The sequence below is a fragment of the Mustela nigripes genome, chromosome 10, assembly GCF_022355385.1.
Source record: "Mustela nigripes isolate SB6536 chromosome 10, MUSNIG.SB6536, whole genome shotgun sequence".
Classification (NCBI taxonomy): domain Eukaryota; kingdom Metazoa; phylum Chordata; class Mammalia; order Carnivora; family Mustelidae; genus Mustela; species Mustela nigripes.
In genome coordinates, this window is record NC_081566.1 from 20,869,887 (window position 1) to 20,895,060 (window position 25,174).

The 25,174-nt window shown below is 36.7% G+C and overlaps 1 protein-coding gene across 3 annotated transcripts in view; it reads left to right on the top strand.

The window, feature by feature from the left end:
- SWT1 (SWT1 RNA endoribonuclease homolog) overlaps positions 1-25,174 on the top strand; it is a 104,369-nt gene that overhangs the window by 49,055 nt on the left and 30,140 nt on the right. For all 3 annotated transcript variants that reach the window (XM_059412778.1, XM_059412779.1, XM_059412780.1), the window contains exons 15-16: positions 4,540-4,727; positions 9,430-9,561. In XM_059412778.1, the coding sequence (XP_059268761.1) occupies positions 4,540-4,727; positions 9,430-9,561 (320 nt within the window). The remainder of the gene's footprint in view (positions 1-4,539; positions 4,728-9,429; positions 9,562-25,174) is intronic.

Below are 25,174 nucleotides of genomic sequence, written 5' to 3' on the forward strand. Positions count from 1 at the left end.
AGAGATCACAAGTAGGCAGAGAGAGAGAGGAGGAAGCAGGGGCTTGATCCCAGGACCCTAAGATCATGACCTGAGTTATAGGCAGAGGCTTAACCGACTGAGCCACCCAGGCGCCCCTAGACATTAATGGTACACACATATATATATACACACACATATATATATATATAATCACCATTTTTTTTTCTTCCGTGTTATGTGGTTGACCAGGTTTTTGCCTGTGGTGGTTCAAGGTCACAGTTCCCACTACCTGTGAAGTAATGAAAGGATTAGATGATACTAAAATTCATCATAGCTGATAGGGAAAGACATACGTACTTAAGAGAGCATCTCATGAAGTAAAAGAAGCATCTTTTTTTTTTTTATAAACTAATAAATATGTGGTTGAACTGCGAAAAAATTGATTTAAGGGGTGAAATGATCTTTTGGGTTAAGCTGACTAAAACCTTAGCAGTTGTATTTTTCCATGGCAAATGTGACTCTGAGAACCATCTGTAGGAAAGAATGGACTTGGATATATAGAGGATTGCAGCTTGAGTCTGTTCTTGAATTGTGTAGGGAACCATATATTAGCCTTTCCCATCACATAATTAAGCCCTAAACCCCATCTTTAGTGAAAACAAACGAAAAATTCAGGTTACTCATAGGTTTATCAGTCTTTGAATTAGGGTTATTGAAAATAAAAAAAAAAATTAGGACTGATTGCGATAAAAACAACAACAAATGTCCAGATTTAAGGTTCTTTCATCAATTGGAAACCAAAAGATGGGAGTTACCATGAAACTGTGGCATGAAAATTTAGTGTTATCAGATAATAGTGTGCCAACTGTATGTTGTCCACTGAGTAGTTAATTGAATTTTTATTTATTCTTGGATTCTGATTTTCCAGTTGCTGCATTAGCGAGAGTCCTGAAGCCCATTGATGAAGAATCTACATCCTCATTAGTGCTTTTCCCTCAACACCTGGCATTAGTGTGATTGCTTGAAACCTGTGCTGTTCCATGATTAGAACTCTGAAGTGTTGCTAATTCATTGTCTAAGTCAGCCAGGAACTATGTGATTTAGCTTGGGCTTTTAAAATACACTCAGTAGGAGTCATTTTGTAGAATGCATTAGATTTGGTTTATGACCTAAATATTTATTCCTGCCTATCTCAGTAACTGGAGCAACAAATAGATCACCTCCAGACACAGTGTATCTAAATACAGTAATTGTTAAATTAAAAAAAAAAAAAAAGGCCCCCAAACTTAATGAACTTAATGTACCAAGTGTAGAAAATCAGGAAAAGAGGAATATTCACTTGTTTACTTCTGAAAAGGCTTGTGAGAAAACAAAGCAGAAAGTCAACCAAAATGATCATTTTCTAGATTTTTATATAAACGGGGTGGGAACAGGAAAAGGATATATACATTTTTTCTTTGATAAGCCTTCCAACCAAAAAAATAAGGCTTGCTCTGCCCGGATGATAGAATAATTAAAGTCAGCCTTATGTCCAAGGAGCCTCATCCTAAGTAGATGTGTTTTGGGTTTTTTTTTCTTCTTTAAGTTTTGTTTTGTTTTCAGGGACAGAGAATGGGTTAAGGGAGCAGAGGGAGAGGGAGAGAATCTTCAGCAGACTGCACCCTCAACGTGGAGCCCAACATGGGCTCAACTCACGACCCTGAGATAATGACCTGAGCTGAAATCAAGAGTTGGACGCTTAACCGACTGAGCCACCGGGTGACCCTGACTAGCTGTGTTTTAAACCTCTGATTAATTAACCTCTCTGAGCCGAATTTCTTCTTTTATCAAATGAGAATAATAATCTGTGCCTCAGAAGTGTCATGAGAATTAAATAAATTAATACTTTTAAAGCATTGAGTGCCTGGCACTAGTAAGCACTGTGTAGGTGTTTCGGAAAGACATCCATCTGCATAGTTGCGTACACTACTATATGAGAGCTGAGGAAACGAGCAGTATGTGGTGATCAAAAAAATATATCTCAGAACAAAATATGTCTTTCCATCCATGTATATTTATTAAGTGCATAGTTAATGTAAATAGGGAAAAACAGGAGGAATAACATTCTTTTTTCTTCCTGTTCCCAAAGATAGAAAAGGGGAAGATTTACTTTTATTGTTGGAGAGAGATCAGAAGCCCATTCAGAGTCAGATTTCTGAAGGTCAGGTTCTATTTATGAGTCTTACCAAAGTCTTATGACTTTGTACGAGTTATTGACCCGAAAATATGGATAATCATAATATCGGTTTCACAGGGCAGTTCTGAGGATTAAATGAGCTAATAGATACAAAGTTTTTAGAAAGTTCCTATGCGTAAGAAATGCTCAATAAATACTTATTTCCAGTAGTGTTGGAACTTTTTTATTTTTTAATTAACATGAAACTAACAACCCATCGGCTAACCTTTGAAATCATACTGTTATTAATAAGGAAGCTTAGGGAAATGGAATGATTTTATTTAAGTTACAGTAGAGCCAGGACAAAGAAAACCCCAAGGTTTTTTTTTTTTTTTTTTTTTTTTAAAGATTTTATTTTTTTTTTTGTAAGAGAGAGAGTGAGAGCGAGCACAGGCAGACAGAGTGGAAGGCAGAGTCAGAGGGAGAAGCAGGCTCCCTGCGGAGCAAGGAGCCCGATGTGGGACTCGATCCCAGGACGCTGGGATCATGACCTGAGCCGAAGGCAGCTGCTTAACCAACTGAGCCACCCAGGCGTCCCAAAACCCCAAGTTTTAAATGTCATAAAGTTTTTTTCATTCTATCAGAGGTTTTTTTCCACTTAATATTTTCCCTGAAGGTGATTTTAAAAAAATTATTTGAATCAATAATATAGCTCTTATACTCTGTTCAGTATCTTTAATTATCAATATTTAAAATATACTCAGGTCTGCATTCTTAAGTACTTGTACGTTGGCCATGGTGTTTACTGCACTGACTCCTTCCAACAATTACCAAACTTCTTAAAGAGCGATCTATTAACCCTTGTTTGTTTCTTCACTCGTTTCCTACTTAATCCTTTACAAGTAGAATTCTGCCTCTATATTCTGTTAGGTGAATTAGGTTATCATTGATCCAACCCACCATTTTCTCCCTCTTTCTAGTTTCTCAGCCTTTCTCAGCACTTGATATAGTCCGCTCTTTTTTTCCTGAAACTTACCTCTTTGGGCTTCTCTTGCTTTCGAGTACTTCTGACTCTTCCCATATCTTGTCAGTCTCTCTTTTTCTTCTTGCTAATTTCCTCCCTTCCTCCTTTACTTTGTCTAGCTTTCACTACCTTCTCCTCCTCCTCCTCCTTTTTCTGTTTTTGCTATTTTCTCTCTAACAATCTCATCTACCTCTGAGGTTTGTCTGCATGGGAATGAGTCCCAGCTTTATCTTTTGAGCTACAAATCTGCATATCCAATTACCTGCTAGATATCTTTACTTAAATATCTTTTTATTCTTCACAGTAGACATTCTAAATGCAGATCTGTGGTCTGTTTCTCCTCTTTTCCATAACCAGCCTTTCTTCTTGGCTTTACTACAGGTGGCCATAAAATCCAGAAATGTAGATAAATGTACATTAAATGCCTTACTGCTCTTACATTATAATACATGATACATTCAGGGTGTTGCCTTCAAATAAAACTGTGTCTTTACATTCCTCTGGAGCAGTAAATCAAGGAGGTTTGATCTATTTTTACCTTATGGACAGTTTATATTTCTATTATTTGTGTATTTATTCTTGTAGACATCTAAATTTAAAAAATCTTAGTGTCTCCTTCATTTCCTGAATCTAGATTTTGGCTAAATCTTATAAAATTTTTCTTGTGTACATTTTTTGTTTTCTTTTTCTTCTTCTACCTTTTCAACCTAATTCAAGTTCTCAGGACCAGTCTACTGGATTATTTCAGTAGCCTTCTAGACAGTCTCCTTGCCTCTTGAGAAACTTTCAGTGGCTTCTTCAATGGCAAAAGGTTTACTTTCTGTCTTTTCCTTTTTTTTTTTTTAATAATAATCCATTCTTGTTAATGGATCGTAGGGTACTTGGAGGCTTGATTCCACATGTTTATCGTTGTATCCTAAGTGTTCTCTGTCTTGTTCAGTACCATATATATAGAAGGGTTCAAATAGTATTCTTTTTTTTTTTAAGATTTTATTTATTTATTTGACAGACAGAGATCACAAGTAGGCAGGGAGGCAGGCAGAGAGCCCGATGCAGGGCTCGATCCCAGGACCCTGAGATCATGACCAGAGCCGAAGGCAGAGACTTAACCCACTGAGCCACCCAGGCGCCCCCTAATAGTATTCTTAAATTGATATTAGCACGTTGGCTAAGAAAGGTCACTATAATAAATATATTGGAACTATTTGATATAAATGGAAAAGGAAAAAATATGTGTGTTTTAGCTCTGATGCTTTTCTGGAATATTCGGTACATAATCAAGGACAAAGAAGAGTCAATACTTCTTGGAAACCTAGAACACTGTAAGCACAATTGGCATTGTTTCTCTCACTTCCTAGTGAAGAACTAGCTGAAATTTGTGTAATTCTTATTTCCCCAGGTCAAGGCAAAACTTAAGCAAAATCCTTCAGAAACTACAGTGGGTAAAAAGCAAGAAGATACTTCTTTGATGAAGTCTAATAACCAAGAAATCACCATTTTCTCAGGTTCTCATCTTCCGCAACCTAACAGGCATCAAGAAATCTGGTCTATCCTAGAGAATGTTTGGATTACATTATATCAGAACAGGTACTAAATTTCCAAGAATTTTTGAATTCTCGGCTTTTCCATCGTTACTGTTATTCATTAAACAGTTAGTGTTTGGGTTATGAGTTTAATGTATTAGATTATCTAACTGAGGGCCTTTTATCAAATTGGTGCCTTAGAAACAGTGATGCTTAAATAAGGGTGCAATCAGATTTATCTTGAGTGTTTTAAAAATACATATGCCTAGGCTCTATCCCTAGAAATTCTGACTTGATAAGACCGAGGTGACACTGAGATAGTGCATTAAAAAAAAAAATCTCTATAGGTGATTCAGATGTGAAACCTTCATGACAAGTATTTCCCATGTATGTCAGAACCAAAAAAAGCCACCTAGATTGCTAAACAAATCAGTAGGACACAAAACCTTAATGACATTTAAGATAATCTAAGAAAAGGTCATTTAACTTTAGGGAGAATTCATGTAAGACTTTCTAAAAAGAAGGATAAATACTTATATTTAAAAGGAAGAAATGCTTTTATTCCTTTGATATCCATGAAAGCATACTGTGTTTTTGGTAAAATGAAAAGATAGAGACCATTTGTGAGTAGTTCTTTAAATGCTGCTGGAGTAGCTTAAAAAAAGTAATTTAAAATAATTGCTTTTAAAGTAAACCGACCTTCCCTCCTGTACTTTTTCCCAAGCCCGTAATCTTTATATGATTTTATATGTATTATATATTTGCGGGTCACGAAAGCTTTTTAGTATGATTTTTGTTCAAGGGCCCAGTATCACTGTTATTTTGGATTAAGATCATCTGTCATTTCCTCTGTCAGGAAATGGGCAGCAAAGTAATATGAACACTCTTTTTAAACATCTTTTCTCTCTTATAACACTGTAGACCCATTTTTAGTCTTTGCCTACAATTATAAGTTCTTTCAAACAAATGTGTAGTTTGTCACATTAAAGAAATACCAATACCTAACATGTAAGCTGAAGAAAACAATACTTAAAAATTTGTGTTTTCATGTAATGCATTTGTATTTTCATATCTTTGTTTTGTCCAGTCTTAACATATTGGAAATGTTTTGGCTAATCAGATATTCTTGTTAGCAGGAAGTTACCCCATATACTAGGCAAAGATTATCACTTTCAAAATAAAATAGATTAAAGCCATTTCTAAGATATTTTGATCTTCTTTTCATTTAGAAAATATTTTTAAATTTCATTTAGAAAATAAAATTTTCATTTTAGAAAAATTCAAATATTCAAAATTTGAGTACCTTATTTGTCTTAGAATTGACCTATAATATACATACATTTGTGTTGGATATTAGAGTTCCCGGTAAATTCTGTATAATAAATCAACTTTACTTTGTAGTATTTCAGTATTTCATGAGAAATTCTTAAATTGCTGTATCAGTGCATAGTTCTTAAGCCTACTTCATTGCTTCTCATGCCTGATGGTGTACCAGAGTCACTGTAAAAGTTTTCAATATATTCATGCTTGAGCCCTTCATTGAGAGCTGCTCATTTGAAGGTTGAGTAGTGAGAAGGGAGGCAAGATGGCAGAGGGATCAGGGACCTCATTTTGTCTGGTGCCCTGAATTTATCTGTATATCTACCAAACCATCCCGAACAACCATGAAATCAGCCTGAGTTGTAAGAATATATATCTGGATATCTACAGGCAGAAAAACTCTACTGGGCCTGCGTGGTGGCATCAGACTGCTCCAATTTTTCCTAGGGTGCATCCTGCCTGGGTCATGGTTGACCCATGGACTCTGTACATTCCCTCAACATCCCTCAACAGATTGACTAGGAGAAACAACTCTCAACAAAGAAAAGAACCAGAGACAGTGGCCTCTGCCACAGACTTAATGAATATGGATATAAGCAAGATGTTAGAAATAGACTTCAGAGTAACACTTATGAAGTCACTATCTAGGCTTAAGAAAAGTACTAGCGACAATATAGAATCTTTAAGGGCAGGAATGAGAGCTAATCACGCCAAACTTAAAAATGCTATGAAGGAGATGCAGTCTAAACTGGATACTCTGACTGCCAGGGTACATGAGAAAGCAGAACGAATTAGTGGTCTAGAAGATAAGATGATAGAAAGGAAGCAAGTGAAGGAGGATAGGGATAAACAACTAGAAGCCCATGAGAGCAGAGTTAGAGAGATCAATGATGTCATGAAACGTTCCAAAGTCAGAAATTACTTGGATCCTTGAAGGTTTGGAGAGAGATGGAGAGAGAGAGAGAGAGAGAGGACTAGAAGGTATACTTGAGAAAATCATAGCTGAGAACTTCCCCAATCTGGGGAAGGAAATAAGAATTCTCGTCTAAGAGGCAGAGAGGATCCCTCCCAAGATCAATAAAAATAGACCAATGCTCTGGTATATAATAGTAAAACTTGCTAATTTTAGAGCCAAGACAGCTATCCTGGGAGCAGCTAGGGGGAAGAGATTTCTTATCTATGGTGGGAGGAACATCAGAATAATGTCAGACCTGTCCACAGAGACCTGGCAAGCCAGAAAGGGCTGGCAAGACATTATCAGGGTACTAAATGAGAAGAACATGCAACCAAGAATACTTTATTGAGCAAAGCTGTCATTCACAGCAGATGGAGAGACAACAAGCTTCCAGGACGGGCAGAAACTGAAAGAATATGTGACCACCAAACCAGCCCTTCAAGAAACAATATAAGGGGGGTTCTGTAAAAGAAGAAAGACCTCCAAGAATATCATAGACCAGAAATTTACAGAGACCATCTATAGAAACGGGGGCTTTATGGGAAACGGGCTTTACAGGCAATATGATGGCACTAAATTAATACCTTCCAGTAGTTACTCTCAATGTGAATGGCCTAAATGCTTCCCTGAAATGGCATGGTGCTGAAGATTGGATACAAAGACAGGACCCATCCATATGCAGTCCACCAGAGGTTCATTTGAAACCTAAAGACACCTCCAGATTAAAAGTGAGGGGATGGAGAATCATTTATCATGAAAGTATAGTAGGCTACTAGTGTTTCAGAATACTTTTTCTTTTAGAAAGGTCAAACTGTACTTACTAACCATTGTATTCAGATTTCCTAAGTTTTCCCTTTTGCACACTTGTCAAAACGCTTTACCCCTTTCATACATGTAGGAATGTGGAAAAGCAATTTCATGGTTCCTCAGTACATTAAATGTGCCATCATCATATAACCCCGCAGTGCCACTCTTAGATATGTACCTAAAAGAACGGAACACAAGTGTTCAAACAGAAACATGTGCATGAATGTTCACAACTATTTACAATAGCTAAAGTGGAAACAGTCATATGTGCATCAACAGATGAGTGGATACACGAAATGTGTCTCATAAAATGGGTATATCCATAAAATGGAACGTTACACAGCTATAAGGAAGTATCCATACACAATATGGTGTGAATGAATTCAGAAACATGCTAAGTGAAGGAAGCCAGACACAAAAGGTCACGTGGCATATAATTTCATTTATATTAAATATCCCCAACAGGTAAATCTATAGAAATAGAAAATAATTAGTGGTTACCAGGGACTGCAGAGAGGGAGGAATGGTGAGTGCTTAATGAATACAGGGTTTCCTTCTGGCACGGTGAAGATGTTCTATGAGTAGATAGTGGTGATGGTGATACATTGTGAATGTATCAAATGCCACAGAATTGTACACTTTAAAATGTTAAAATGGTAATTTTATGTTTTTTTTTCACCATAATTATTTAAAAAAATGCTTTGGAAAGTACTGTGAAGTAAGCAACTTCCTTGAATGCTACTACCTGAAGATAACCAGTAGTTAACATGGTTATTCTCATGTATACCCAGCTGTATTTTAAAGCATGGTTATTAGTCTAGGGCTGCCATAGCACATTACCACAAACTAAGTGGTTTAAAATAACAGAGATTTATTCACTCATGGTTCTGGAAAGTGTAAAGTCTGAAATCCAGGTGTCTGTCTTCAGGGTTGATTGTTTTGGGAAGTTCTACAAAGATCCCATTTCAAATAAAGTCACATTCTGAGGTTCTGGGTGAACGTGAATTTCAGGGGCATACTCATCAATCCAGTACAGCATATATTTTGATTTTTTTATATGGTGGTGGTTATGTTCTCTAAATAAATTTTGTATACCTTTATTTTTCTATCTTATAGATGGCATAAGCATTATTTTAGTAGTTCTTTGGCATTTCATCAGGTGGCTAATTCACTATTTACTTAACACTTTTTACATCATGGCACATGTAGGTGATTACTAATTGTTGACCAGTTGCAAGTTATTATTAATGTGCTAGATTTCTAAAATTGGAATTACCAGAGTAAGGTGTATGGATATTTAAAACTTCTAGTTTCAGGAAACATGTGTATCTGATGTCTTTTTTTTCTTCATCCTTATGTACGGGAGTACTGTTAGTATTTATGGATTGATTTGAATGCAGATTAACAGTATTCTGTGTCTTATGGTCTCTTGATAAGAAACATTATTCCCACAGCTTGTAAGTATTACTTTAGATTAGACGAACATAGTTTTTACTCTGGATCCTTTGCATGAATGGTAGCCTGGACATTCACAGGTCATTGTGTCTTATTTCTAATTTTAATCAATCAGGATTATGAGGGAGGAGTTATAAATATTACCTCATTTTATATATTGGAAATGGAAATGCTTGAATTACCATAAATGTGCATGTATATGAGTATCTTTTCTTTTTCTCTATTTTAGCATGGATGTATTTCAAAGATTGGGCTCAAATGCAGCTTTGACTTCTTCGAAAATAGCATCATTTGAAGAAGCATATGTATCTCTTCAAAAGTTAATGGCAGCTGTGAAAGATATTCTTGAAGGAATACAGAGGTAAACACTAATTAATTTTAAAATTTCATTTATTACTTTTCTCTTTCTTCCAGGTTTACGGGCCTTTTCAGAGTTTCTGGGAGCCTTCCAAAAAATTTTATAAACTAAGGACTTTTAGGCTTACGTTTTCTCTCTCCCTCGTAAAGAATCCCTATTTAGAGTCTGGACCACTAGAATGTTCCTAGTTTTTCCTTTGTAGAAAAAATATACCAGGTTGTAAGCTTCATAAAGAACCTTATTTTCATTATTGTGCAACTTTAGCTCCGAAAACAGTGCCTGGCAAAAAATGGGCACTCAGTAATTCCTTGTTGAATAAATATATGTGTAGGTAATTATCACTACCCTTTAAAAACAAATACATGTTAATATTTGTTAACAGGATTGATTTCCTCAAATACAGTCTCATAGGTCCGCAGACTGAAAAAGTGTGAAGCAGCATAGTCTTATAATGCTTTGAGACTTATACGTATGTGATTATTTTAAATATTTGTGGAGCACATAGAAACCGTGGAGCCAGAGAGCTGTAGAGTGAATCAGACATCACCTTTATAGAATAAAGTCTGATGTTTTCTTTTGTGACAGTAAAGAATACTGTACTTAATCTTGCAAATTTTTGAATACATACCAAAATTGCTTGACTTGAGTTAAATATGCAGCTTGCTCACAGAAGACTATTGTTCCTTATAAATTAAAAACCAAAAACCAAAGAAATAAAACTGATTTGATTTGATTTGATTATGTTCAAAGTTTAAAAACTTGGATTTTTGAAACAACAGTAATTTTTAAGCTTTTTTTCCCTTTTCCTTTTAAGGGTTTTTGGAAACTTCATCTCATTGCTAACACACACACTCTTTTTACTCCTTTTTGGATCACAGTTGGCTAAATGATTCTTAGAATAGCTTTTTGGTGTTCTTAAGTTGCTAATGAATTGAAGATGTGGCAGATCCCAAGGCAAGTGAAATTTATCATCTCTCGGTGGAAATAATAAGGGAATACTAAAGAAGAGTAGCTTTATGAGGGAGAAATAGTCAGTTTTTAAATTTTAGTTATCTATTGTCACATTCTAGGTTGCATTAAAGCCATTCTTGACACAACCTTTTCTCCAGAAAGTAGGGCTAGCAATCTGTATTGTTACTCATACAAGCCTTTGGGGAATCCAAATTAGATTCAATCTCTGACTTCAAAGAGGTTGTTTGTAGAAAGAGTGTAAACAGTCACATTACAACAGGTAATTGCAATGGAATTGTTAATATTCTAATAGGAAAATATGTAGTGGAGGGAAGAAGTGTTTGGCAATAAATGAGGTTGGTGGTGAATGTCTTGTAGGCCACTCAAAGCAATTTCTACTTTATCCCATAGGCTAGCATTGCACACATTTAGGCCTTTTAATTATGTCCCTGGACAGAAGTGTTTCTGATCCAAAAAGTTGTGGAGATACTGCACACTACACCGTGCTCTCGGAAAATCAGTGTATGCCCATTTACATATTGATGGGTTTTATAAACCTTTTTAATTTTAGGAGCTTGAAACATATAGGTGTCTGGATGCCCCATGCCAGAGACTCTGATGTAATTGGTCTAAGTGTGTACCTGGCTAACAGATTTTTAAGCCTCCAGGAGGTGATCCTAATGTGTAGTCAAGGTTGAGAACCACTAGATAGTATTCTTAACCAGTGGTATTCAAAGTATAGTCACAGAATTGACATCCTCATCTCCACCCAGAACTTGTTACAAATCCAAATTCTCAAATACCTGCCAGACCCTCCTGAATCCGAAACTCATCATAGGCTGAGCACCACTGCTATCATGTCAAGCCAGAGTGGAAAAGCATGTACTGCTTCCATAAGCTGTATTTAAAGAAATAAATATTTGAATTTTAAGGCTGATAGAATTTTGTGATTCTTTCCTCTAAGGACACAGCACCTCCAGAAATAAGAAAATATTAGCGGCCCTGTTACTTTTTTGCATGTTAACCTGGGGCCATAAATTGTCTTGAGCCTTGGTATTCATCTGGAAACCTTATATAATAATATAGTATATATATATATGTGTATATATATATATAATATATAATATAATAATATAAACCTAATACAATAATACCTTTCCAGAGCTTTTCACAAAGTTACTGTGCTTTGAAAGTCAGGTGTTGATATAATTAACCAAACCAGTTAGTTACTTGTTGGGGGAACTTGTTAAAAATGCAGAGTTCTAGTTGTAGTGAAATCACAGTATCTGTAGATATTTCATAGAGGGAGGGAAATTGTATTTTTAACAAGCATTCCAGAGGATTTATATGCAGGTGGTGGGGACCACAGTAAGGAAACAAATTCAAATTCCTATAATAAATGTATTAGAACTACTTTGCCACCAGTAGAGGGCATTGTGAATAAAAAAAGTTGCTCATTTCAGCATTCATTAATCTACAGGAAATTACTAACATCGCAAGGTTTTTCTTTTTGAAGCCCTTCAGACAATAGGCATTTAAATCAAAATGTAATACTAGTTAATAATTATGTTACTTTGTCAAGTGTGTATGTAGTCTTAAAATCTTTTAAGAAACAGTCATGTTCAACTCAGTTAAGTTTTTTTTTGGGTGGCTAACTATGGGTAGATTTTTAAATTTTTTAAACATTGAAAAATATACCCAACTTCATAGTGACTGCATATCATTAGCATTTTCTGATACTTGTTAAACTGGAACAGTTTCATTTGATTTTGAGATATATAGCTCAACTCTTGTTTTTATCATAGCAGATCATGTGTGGTGTTACATTGGGAATCAATAACAAGGTGACCTGTTAACCCAGTCTTTTCATTAAAGAAGTATAATGAAAATGTGTTTATTAAACTAAGAGTTTGGGCTTCTAGTTCCAGGCTTATCCCTTTGACTTTAGACCTGTTACCTCCACTTTTTAAGCTGGTCTCTTTCCTTATGAAATGAGAATCCTGATATCTTCTTAGCAGAATGAGATAATGTATGTGGAAATACTTTGTAGTCTGCAACATAAGTGTTAGTCTTTGTTTTCTCCTTAAAGCTGATATGTTAAATTTGAAATGTTGAAATGTTTAAACATGGCTGTGATAAATCAGGGTAGAAAACGTCGGTGGAGCAGTTGTCCACACAGTTATACAATTGGGAGCAGAATACCTGAGTTTGCAAAAGTTGAAAAAGAGGTGGGAATATTGCTGATGGTTATACTTTCTACACACTTCTTCCTGCGTGGGAGAGGGAACTTAATATATTTGCTCTTGGTTTAGAAATTACTTTTCTCTTTCTCATCTCTGCTTTTTGTGTATATAGGAGTAATCTGAGCACTTTCGTTAATGGCCTCTTTATCTGATCACTGGAGAACCAGAGTCCGTACTCTTTCCATGTAGACAAAAGTGCATTAAGGGTTTTTTGTTGTTGCTGTTGTTGGTGGTGTTTTGTTTTTTATTTAGATTTGTACTATTTAGTCTCATTTTATACTTTAGTAAACATCATCAGGTTACTCTCAAGATCACAAAACCCTTTTTGCTTAGTAATTAAAGACTACAAAGGTTCATTTGGAGTGAAAAATTAATTGGGGAGTCATATGACAAATTCTAAAGAGAAGTTCTGCTTGTACAGTAATAAAAAATGTTATATATCTGTGTTTCAATTGGCATCTCTACAGAGTTAAGTAAATAGGTCATATAATCCAACTCCAAAGCATACTGTAAATGTGGTGTGTAGATTCACTTGAAAGCTAATAATCAAAACAACAATGATAATGTTTTACGGAGGTTTTTGTGTCTCTGAAGTGATGATGAGCTGCCTAGTTTGGAAGCAGGGAAGGAGTGAAGAGTGAATGTAGGAAATTGCACTCTGCCTCAATTTTGTAATCGTGTTTGTGTGTTTCATCGTTATAAAACAAACTTGAAATTATTTTTAAAAAACAAAAATAGGAGCATTTTGAATCTAAAAATATAAGTAGATCATGCCTAAATGGGCACATTCATCTTAACACTTGATTTAACATGTAAAACTGTACTTCATGTTACTTTAATGAACTCTAGATTCCTTGCTCAGGTAGCTTTAGATGAAATTTGAAATAATGAATGTTTTCTGAGTTTCGTATTTTGATCATACGCAGAGGTGGGAGAGGGAATTACTTACTATTCCTTGTAAGTAACTTGCCACATTTTAGAAGGGGGTATGTTTTTATATGTAAGGGTATCTCTTGTTTAAGTAACATTTTCTTTCTAGCTGTCATATTTGCTTTGGTTGTTTTTAAATGAGGATTAATTGAGTGTTAACTGATGCATTGGACTTGGTCATATTCTAGGTGGGTTCATGCGTCATCATAGAATATGATTTTGGAAAATGAGACTTGTGCTTAGATTTAGGAAAGGGAAGATGATTAATTTTTATCATCTTTAAATGCCTTAATGATCTTCAAAACTTTGGTAACCTCTGTTACAGTCCTGTGGCTTTGGTTTGAAATACTTTGTAGAACTGTTTTTCTTTTCTTTTTTTTTAAAGATATTATTATTTATTTGACAGAGAAGGAGACAAGGAGAGAGGGAACACAAGCAGGGGAAGTGGGAGAGGGAGAAGAAGGCTTCTTGCTGAGCAGGGAGCTGGATGTGGGGCTCTATCCCAGGATCCTGGGATCCTGATGTGGGCTGAAGGCAGACACATAACAACTGAGTCACCCAGGCTCCCTGTAGAGCTGTTTTTCTAAAGCACAGTAATAGTCATGAAGTTTAGGATTTTTTTTTTTTTTTGGTGTGTCATTTACATGTCTTTTTATCTTATTAAGCCTCTAAAAATGAATCTTCCCATTGCAGTCTTATGGCATGTTAACCTAAGAGCAAAACAAGTACTGGTATAACCATACATGATTCCTGTAAAAAGGAATCCTATAATTACAGCTTTTCAGATCTGCTAGTGATTTAGTCACTTCAAAGAAGGTGGAGTTTGCATTTGCAGGAATATTTTGTTAACTTCGTGGTGCATGTTTTGGTAGCTGGCCTCTTGAGGTGTTTTAGAAAGGGTATTTAGAAAAGGTCATCCTTCAGTTGACACAAGGACAACAATGTTTAGGCTGTTTTACAGATCAAGGTAGTCACTGGAACAGGTTCCAGTTAGAGACGTGTAGATTATAAAAACAGAAGTGGCTTTTCAGCATCTCAACTCATTGCAGTATGCAAGTAGTTCAGCCGTCGATAAAAAAATTGTCCCTATCTAGGGTGGAGAAGTTTGTTCATGGTTAGCTCTGACCTACTTTCTTTGAGGCTTGGCCTTTCTACCCTTAGATCATTGGACTGTACGTCCCCACTCCACCCCCCTGGAGTTTGCACAACTCCCCAGGTATCACTGGACCTCTTTATCAGATTCTTTGCGCACCCCTTGTCCTGTTCAAAACCAAAAGTATCAGTTGCTATGTTGAATAAGAGAAAATAATACAACCTATGAATTAAAAATGAAAGGACCTACTTGCTTTACCCTCCATGCCATCATTTTGTACCAACTTTCTTCTAATTTTTTTCCTAATCAGCTCCCTGAGATTTTGAACAGCTTTATGGGAGAAACTTTGCCTACTTTTGTATATCTACATCTATGCCCAGATCACAACTATACATAATAAACGGGGGAGGAAAGTATTGAATGGGTTTTTTATGGTCTTTCTAGGGAAGGGAAACTTCTTTAGGGCTAAATACTACTAATAGTACTATGTTATGACATTCAATGAATAGGCAATGTCAAGGTTTTAAAAGCGATAGGAGTGCGAGCTAAGGAAGGGTAAAGAACAAGAGAGTCAGGAGGAAGGAGAACAACTGGGAGGAGGAGATAGAGGAGATAAGATAAAGGTATTTCTCTCTAGAACAGATGACGGAACCCTCAGTAATTTGCCCACATGGCTAGAAGGAAAGACAGGAGCTAATGGGAGGGATTGGAATTCAGGGAATATAAGCAAATATTTCTTATATAAGACATAGGTAATGGGGTCACTTGGGTGGCTCAGTCAGTTAACTATGGGACCCTTGATTTTGACTCAGGTCATTGTTTCAGGGTCATAAGATCGAGCCCCAGGTTGGGCGCTGGGCTGGGCGTGGAGTCTCCTTAGTATTCTTTCTAGCCTCTCTGTCTGCCCCTCCCCCTGTGTGCTCTCAAAAAAACAAAATCAAACCAAACCAAAAAAAAAAAAAAAACCCAAACCCACATAACAGATGCTTATTTAATAAAAGCTTTTTATGGTACCTATATTGCAGCTTGATAAACACTGCTCTAACAACATTTATAGCAAGTGTTATATATAATACATAATAAAATTTACATTTGCTGACAAGATATGAGACATCCACATATAAATCTGACTGAATGACCCAGCATTAGCTGCTGTTCTTTTAACCTGGCTCTTTAATGCTACTGAGGATGACAGATTGCTCAAGACTTAATTTTTAGAATAATTAGATTTTTACATATGTGAAGCTCTTATCTATGCTTCCCAGGACTTACAATTCAAGAATATGACATAGGGACCTTTATTTTTATTCTGAATATCAGTGGGTTGATGTCATAATTACTCCTTCCATCCCTGAAGCATTTCTAAGTGTCAGTGTTCCCTTCTTCTAATCAATAAAATCCAGGTTTGGGTGAGAGAGTTAAGTATTTCCGTTGTAAACCCTTTGATCACAGGAGAATTAAGCAATTAAATGTAAAGGCTACGTCTTGAAGATTACAAATATTTTAGTTTGTTTATGTAGTTGTTTTTATTTATAATCAGTATTCTTTTAAATTTGCCTTTTGTTTATAGGTGGTTATTTCTTATTTCTTGATTTGATATTTGATTAAAATTCCCTGCTATTTAAGTCTTATGTTAAGAAATGGTAAAATCAGTTAAAACTACATTTTTCAGTGAAGCAGATGGAGTAAATTGACTAAACCAGTGGGGTTGAACATTAGTAAGATAAATGAAATAGGGGAAATTAAAGGTGCTGAATAAGGGCTTTTATAGTAATTTTAATTTAAAGAGTAAATATATAGGATAAAGCCAGATGATCAGTTCTGATTCCTTCTCACGGAGTAGTTGTACAAAACGTTTAGAGACTCTATTATTCCCATCTCTTTTGAGAAATATCCTCTTGTGCCTCTAAAGATCTTCTCACATGGTGGTAGGCCAACCATCTGCTTATTTTAAGAAGTGATGCAATCAATATCCTCAAGGCTACTTAATAATATAAAAGATTTGAGTCTACCTCAGGACAGTGTTTTCTACATAGAAGACAATCAATAAATACTTATCTTCTCTTTAAAGAGAGAGAACACAAGCAGTAGGAGCAGTCAGAAGAGGGAGAAACAGGCTCCCTGCTGAGCAAGGAGCCTGATTTGGGACTTGATTCCAGGACTGGGATCATGATGGGAGCCGAAGCCAGGTTCTTAACCAACTGAGCCACCCAGGCACCCCTCAATAAATATTTATTGTATATCAGAAACCCCTGGAATTATCTAACATTTTGACCTGCCAGTTCCTATTAATGAGGCATAATAACCCTTCTAGAATCAACATATACTTAGCCTTAATAATAATATAACTGAAACTCTAGGTTGTAAATTTTCCAGTTAATCTTTCTTTTTGCCAACATTAAGCTAATTTACTTTTTGACAGCATGTAGCCAAATATACTTCCCCAACTTAATTTTTGAGCTAAGACAAGTTATGAAAATCATCAAAATTATATTTTCTATATTAAAGATGGCAATTTATGCAGATCTTATTTTAAACCCTTTTGATTATATAGATTAAAAAGTGTGAGTACTTTGGTACACTAGTGGAGCATAAAATAGTGTAAAGAATGTACCCATCAGCCTTCTTCAAAAGGATTTGCATGCTTTTACTAGGGTGACTGCTATAAAGAAGTGAATATTAAAACCTTGTAGGGGATTGCTAGATACTGGCTCAGAGTTAGTGCTAATTCCAGCGACCTAAAATTCCACTGTAGTTGGAGAAATGGTCAGAGAGAATCCAATCCACTTGGACTGATACACAGTAACTACTGGTTTGTTTAAAAACTTGGAGAAAACAAGATTGAAAGTCTGCTGACACAGGTGTCTGGAGAAGAGGTATATAGATGGGCATCTTGGTATGGACACTGCGTGGGAGGGTGTTTGTGTCCCGTGTAAATACAGTAGATGTCAGTCTCTCCCCAGCCACCCGAGTGTTTGGTCAGTGAGCTCATATACAAAGGGACAATGACTGCTTCTATAAGATGAGCTCAAAAGTGGGACTTCTGCTCATGAAGGCTGCTCTGGCTACTACCTGTGCTGAGAGCCCAAACTTTCACCAGCAGAAGCAAATGCTTAGCATTCAATAAGGCACCATTCCCTTGGAGATCAGTAAGTCATTTAGTGATAGTGATTTGTCCTCACCAAGAATAGAATTCTTTTGGGTATGGCTTTGCTTTTCCTCATAGTAATGATTCTGCTAGCAACTCTTTCTATTGATTTAAGGGTCTCTTGGCCACTGCCTTGGTATGCCATTCAACTAAGAAACTAATTTTATAGTGAAAGCGCAGCTATGGCTACATGGAATTCATTGTCTTTATCATACGCTAAGGATCTGGCTTTGCAAAACACTGGAGTGACCTATAAGCATTTTATTTACCATAGCAGTGGTGAAGTTCAAGGCTGTTTTCACCTTAGAATATGTAGGATTCAAGAATCAAGGGGAGTAAGTGGTAATGGTTTCTCTGTTATTGTACTAAATAACTCTTCTCCTGGTAGAAAGTACTGCTTCAGTCATTGCTTAGTCAGGAAAACAGAAGTGACTTTAGGTATTTCAAACAGAAAATTTTAATATATATCCTAATACTGTTGGAAGGACTAGAAGAGAAAAAGGGAGATGATGGGCATATCTGGAGGCACAAAAAAGAAGAGGGTTTTTAATGCATTTTGTAAAGATCTTGTATCCTGTGTACCATAGGAACACAATACATGATTAACTGTGACTTTTCAGTATTTTCTGTGCAGAAAGAGGCATTCTTCAGTATGTTGCATTCAATGAAGCTTTAATTGTTATTTTTGCTTTACATTTTTAAGCTTAGGGCAGCCATTTGTCCTCAAAGCAAAACAAAATACAACTTATTTTCAATACCTTAATCAGGAATTAGTTCTTTTCATAAATGTATAGATTTCCAGAGAAGTTGCAGAGAGAGAATTGTATTATAACTTGAGCCAACTTACTTTTCATACCCATGCATTTTCAACTTTCTATTAAAAGTCATTTTAAAGATTTTTGTCAATTTTATTTTAGAGAGTGAGATTGTGTGAGTGGGAGAGGGGGGAGGAAGAAAAAGAATCTTAAGCAGACTCCGCGTTGAGCCGGATGCGGTGCTCAGTCTCACAACTCTGAGGTCATAACCTGAGCCAAAACCAAGAGTCGAAGGCTTAACTGACTGAGCCACCCAGGCACCCCAAAAGTCATTTCAAATAGAATTCCATGTTCAGAAATGTATTGTCAATTGAACCACCCAGGTGCCTCTGTATTGCCAGTTCTTGAACTTAGATACTTCTATGATGAAATGACTTGTGGGACCGGACCATTGTTTCTGTACCTGGTCCTTAAAGATGTCTGTCCTCTGCCTCAGGTCCGTGTTTTATCTGGGCTCTAGGGTGATTGGTTCCTGCTGCCACTACCTATCTGTCTACCACCAATAAAGCCACTGAGGTCTCTTTTCTCTTCATGCTGAGATATGAAAACTATTCTTAGTTCAACTAAGATACAGTAGGACTTTATTGAGGGAACTTTCACTAAAAAGCTAATGAATGTATGACTAAAGAGAGAAAAAAAAGACAAGAGCAGTTTTCTTATATAGTTTCAGTCAGATGTTGTCTGGTGTTATCTCAAAGGCTGGCTGATACGGGGTGTTGCCCAGAACACCAACTGTAGCATCTCCATGTACTTCAACTTCCTCATACATTGAAGGCCAGTTTCCAAGAGTGTCCAAAAATATTGGGTGAAAGGTATATTGCCTTAATCCTATAGTGTCATTACCCCTATAGTCACGGACCTGCCTAGACCCAGGGGAAGGGAATGTAGACACTGTTGATAGAAGGAGGAATGTCAGCATTACATTGTAAGAAGGACAAGAGATCTTGTTGTGTGGCCATTTTGGAACACAACAGTTTATATCCCTTCAACTACCCAAATATACTCATTCCCTCTTCTCAAGACCACCATGTTTTATTCCATTATGAAATTAGCTTAAAATCTAGGATCTTATCATTTAAATCAAGTTCAGGTTGGTTGAGACAAGGCTTCTTTGGTGTGACTCCTTGGGTACCATTCTTTTGTGAACTAAAGAGACAAGTTAGTTGCCGCCATCTCCCAGCATATAACATCAAAACAGGCAAGGATACGTGCTATATAACTTCATATTCAAAATGGGGCTGGGGGAACAAGAGGCACACAGAATTCTTAGCAATTCTAGAATTGAGCTATGCACGTGTTGCCACTTCTTTCGTTAGGCAGGGCTCAGTCCTGCTACCTGCAAATTATTTACAGATGTTGACTCTGTTCTCTGGGCTCTTGATTTTGGCCTCTGAACTTTTAACATAAGCTGCAAATGAGGAGCCTTCTCAGCCTGCCCTCCTGTTCATAAAAGGTAGGAGAGTCCGAAACCTCTTTTCATTTTATATTATCTCTAGCCCATGTAGTCCAAGGAGTGGTACTTGTACTAGAACATTCCTCTAAAACACTGTCTTCTGTGAATCTTACTGGGGTTCACTCCAATAGATAAAAATAACAACCACAAATTTGTTTGAAATAAACACTTGCACTTAAACCCTACTTTGGGTTCCTGCCACTGCTTCAGGGCCATGTTGTCAATATTTTTGGAAGTCTTGTCTAACGGAATTTGTGAGGCACACTCTTAAGACCCCCAAAGGGCCATTTGTCTGTTTGAAAAATTCTCCAGGGCACCATAGGTCTTTCTGAGGTTTCAGCAAAAGGTTTTATGGTAATACTATTACTGTTTTCATCTTTAAACCATGTTTTCCTGCCAAACCTATTAAAGGTAAATATTGACTAATATAGTTATGACCTGCTGATAAATTCGGTTGTTACTTTATGAACTCTTGATACACTCTGTGCTTTTGCAACATGTTTCCTAGACTCACCCCTAGATCCTGTCCCCACCAGCCTCCCCTCTGCAGAGGCTCTCCTTTTGTGATCACATCTACTCCCAATCTCTTCATGAACATTATTTCAGTCTTACTCTCACCTCCGTTCAGTTGTGAGCTTGCTGCCTGTCCTCTAACTGGCTAAAACTGAGTTCATCATTTAAATTAGTGCCACGTGACTCCTTTCTGTTTTTGTCTCTATTTCTTTTTTGAAAATTTTCTTACTGTGTTCAGTTAGCCAACATATAGTACATCATTAGTTTTTGATGTAGTGTTCAGCGATTCATTAGTTATGTATAACACCCAGTGCTCTTCACAGCACGTGCTCTCCTTAAGGTACAGCATTCTCTGTCCTTTCGCTTAAATTTGTTCATTGTATGTTCATATTAGTATATGGTTACTGATTGTTGTCTGAGCAGTTCTGTGATTTTTGTTGAACTTTCCAACTGTAATTGTAAGCTTTTCACTTTTTTAGTAATGCATTCAACATTTGCTTCCAGTATTGTGGTGTTATGGTGTATCTTCCTGGCGAATTGATCTCCTTTACTTCTAATAATTTTCCCCTTCAGGGGGGAAAGTTACTGGCAGGTACTACTGCCAGACCAACTCTCTATTTTCTTTTTTGCTAGTATTTTCTCTTATCTCCAACCATTCTAGGTCATTGTTTCTGTAATTAAAAAAATTTTTTTAAACTTAAATTCCCCTTAGTTAACATATAACGTATTACTAGTTTTGGGGAGAGTTCAGTGGCTCACACACTTGCATGTAACACCCCGTATTCAGTACCTCACATGCTCTTTTTAATGTCCATCCCCCAGTTACCGCACCCCCACCTTCTTTCATTTTTTTTTTTACATGACATAAAGCTACACTTGTTTTTTGATTGATAATAAGTAAAATCTATTTACATAAATATTATTACTACTGGTATATTTGGACTTATTTATACCATCATTTTATTTTTTAAGTTTCAAACAGGTTTATTAATCCAGAAATACCACCCTACATTTGTAAATGTTGAGATCTTTAAGGATAAACAATTGTTACAGAAACTATAAGAAAACAGCACTGAAGTGCTTATTCATAGGTTGTAGACATAAACCCACAGAATGAAAGAACTAAAACAACAACAACAAAACCTTTCTGAGGACTATACAAATGGATATTTGAGATGAAGGGAGACTTCTTACTCATCATTGAACTAAAATGTTGGCTTGTGTTCATGGTATTAAACAAAAACTATGTTCCCCAAACATCTACAAGGTCAGCTACTAAAATTCCTTTAAAGATCCATAGTAAGGGCCAGCCTGAGGTGCACCAGTGTGGGGCTGCGTAATGTCACTTGACCTTTTGTGTTTGTCTTATTTTCCTTTGTCCTTGCTTGCCTTTTATTGGCTTGAGCAAGGTGCAATGTTAGTTTTCTCCGATCCTTCTTTTATACCACTACTCATTGGGAAGTTGCACATTTTATTTCCATTTTCTATTTCTATTGATACCCTTACACTAATAAATGCATACTTGATTTATAAAGTCTAAAACTATCAGGATTGGGGCACCTGGGTGATTCACTCAGTCATTAAGCATCTGACTCTTGATTTTAGCTCAGGTTATGATCTCAGGGTCATAATATGAAGCGTTGGGCTCCCGCTGGGTATGGAGTCTGCTTGGGATTTTCTCTCTCTCCCTCTCCCTTTGCACCCTTCCCCACCAAGAAAATCAGGATTATTCAGATCCTGAGTAAAACGAGGATCTTAAGAACAATTAACTTCTGATCTCCCTCTCATGTCTTCCTTATCCTTCCTCCCTTCCTTTTTTTAAAGATTTTATTTATTTATTTATTTATTTATTTGACAGACAGAGATCACAAGTAGGCAGAGAAGCAGGCAGAGAGAAAGGAGGAAGCAGGCTCCCCGCTGAGCAGAGAGCCCATAGGGGGTTTCATCCCAAGACCCTGGGATCACAACCTGAGCCGAAGGCAGAGGCTTTAATCCACTGAGCCACCCAGGTGCCCCTTTATCCTTATTTTCTAACACTATAGTTTCACATTGTTTTAAACCACTCCCCAGACTATTTATTATTACATAAAATAGTTTTTGTTTTTAGCGCCATGATATTTATTAGGTGTTTGGAAATTTCAGTGCTTCCTTGATCCTACTCTTTCTTTTAGGTTTAGTTTCCTATTTCATGAAGCAAATTTTTGAGTTGTTTTTTTAGTGAAGACCTGACTCACAATGTTTTGCTTTCATTCTTAATTGATACTAGCTCAGTGTGGATTCCAGGCTGACAATTATTTTCCCTGAGCACACTGAACATAAAATTTCATTATCTTCTGTCCTCTTGGAAATGGGAAATTAGCTGTCAGCATATTGCTTTTTCTCAGTAGGTCATCTGTCTTCTTTTTTCTCTGACAGCTTTTTTTTTTTTTTTTATTTTTTTTTTTTTTTTTGACAGAGAGAGATCACAAGTAGGCAGAGAGGCAGGCAGAGAGAGAGAGAGGGAAGCAGGCTCCCTGCTGAGCACAGAGCCCAATGTGGGACTCGATCCCAGGACCCTGAGATCATGACCTGAGCCGAAGGCAGCGGCTTAACCCACTGAGCCACCCAGGCGCCCCTCTCTGACAGCTTTTAAGATACTCCTCTATAAGTTATATGTTTAGTAATTTTATCTCGATATGTCTAGCTTTGGTCTTCATTTTTCTTTTTTAATTTAAATTCAATTAATTAACATGTAGTATATTATTAGTTTAAGAGGTAGAGTTCAGTGATTCATCAGTCTTATATAACACCCAGTGCTAATTAGATCACTTGTCCTCCTAAGGCCCATCACCCAGTTACTCCATCCCCCACTCTCATCCCCTCCAGCAACCCTCAGTTTGTTTCCTATAGTTAGGAGTTTCTTTTATGGTTTGTCTTCCTCTCTGATTTTGTCTTCTTTTATTTTACACTCCCTTCCTCTGTGATCCTAGCATAATACACTCTAATTCCATCTATGTTGTTGCAAATGGCGGGACTTCATTTTTTTGATGGCTGAATAATATCCCATTGTGAGTGTGTGTGTGTGTGTGTGTGCGCGCGTGCGTATGTACACATATACACACACATCTTCTTTATCCATTCATCTGTCGATGGACATCTGGGCTCTTTCCATAGTTAAGCTATTGTGGACATTTGCTGCTATAAACATTGGGGTGCATATGCCCCTTCAGATAATTACATTTGTATCTTTGTGGTAGATACCCAGTAGTGCAATTGCTGGTTAGCTCTATTTTCAACGTTTTGAGGAACCTCTCTATTTGTTTTCCAGAGAAGCTGCCCCAGCTTGCATGCCCACCAGCAGTGTAAGAGGGTCCCCTTCTTCTGCATCCTCGCCAGCATCTGTCATTTCCTGTCTTGTTAATTTTAGCCATTCTGACTATTGTAAGGTGGTATCTCATTGCAGTTTTGATTTGTATTTCCCTGATGCTGAGTGTTGAGCATTTTTTCATGTGTCTGTTGGCCATTCTTTTTTGGAGAAATGTCTTATGTCTTCTGCCCATTTTTAAACTGGATTATTTGGTTTTTTTGGGTGTTGAGTTTTATAAGTTCTTTATAGATTTTGAATACTACCCTTTTATCTGATAAGACAGTTGCAAATATCTTCTTCCATTCTACCGGTTGTTTTTTGATTTTGCCGACTGTTTCCTTTGCTGTGCAAAAGTTTTTATCTTGATGAGGTCCCAATAGTTCATTTTTGCTTTTGTTTCCCTTGCCTTTGGAGACATGTCAAGCAAGAAGTTGCTGTGGCCCAGGTCAGAGAGTTTGCTGCCTGGGTGTTCTCCTCTAGGATTTTGTTGGATTCCTGTCTCACATTTAGGTCTTCCATCCATTTTGAGACTGTTTTTGTGTATGGTGTAAGGAAATGGCCCAGTTTCATTCTTCTGCATGTGGCTACACAATTATCCCAACATCATTTGTTGAAGAGACCGTCTTTTTTCCTTTGGATGTTCTTTTTGGCTTTGTCGAAGATTAGTTGACCATAAAGTTGAGGGTCCATTTCTGGGTTCTCTGTTCTTTTCCACCGATCTATATGTCTATTTTTGTGTCAGTGCCATACTGTCTTGATGATTACAGCTTTGATATAGAGCTTGAAGTCTGGCATTGTAATTTCTTGGTTGATCCATTTTTTCTTTGGTAGGATGCTCTTCAACCTCCATGTATTTGAGTTCTTTACAAATTTTCTCTCGTGATTGAGTTCCAGTTTCGAAGCATTGTGGTCTGAAAATATGCCAGGGAATGATCCCCGTCTTTTGGTACCAGTTGAGACTTGATTTGTGACCCACTGTGTAATCTGTTCTGGAGAATGTTCCATGTGCACTCGAGAAGATTGTATATTCTGTTGCTTTAGGATGGAATGTTCTGAATATATCTGTGAAGTCCCTCTGGTCCAGTGTGTCATTCAAAGTCCGTGTTTCTTTTTTTTTTTTAAAG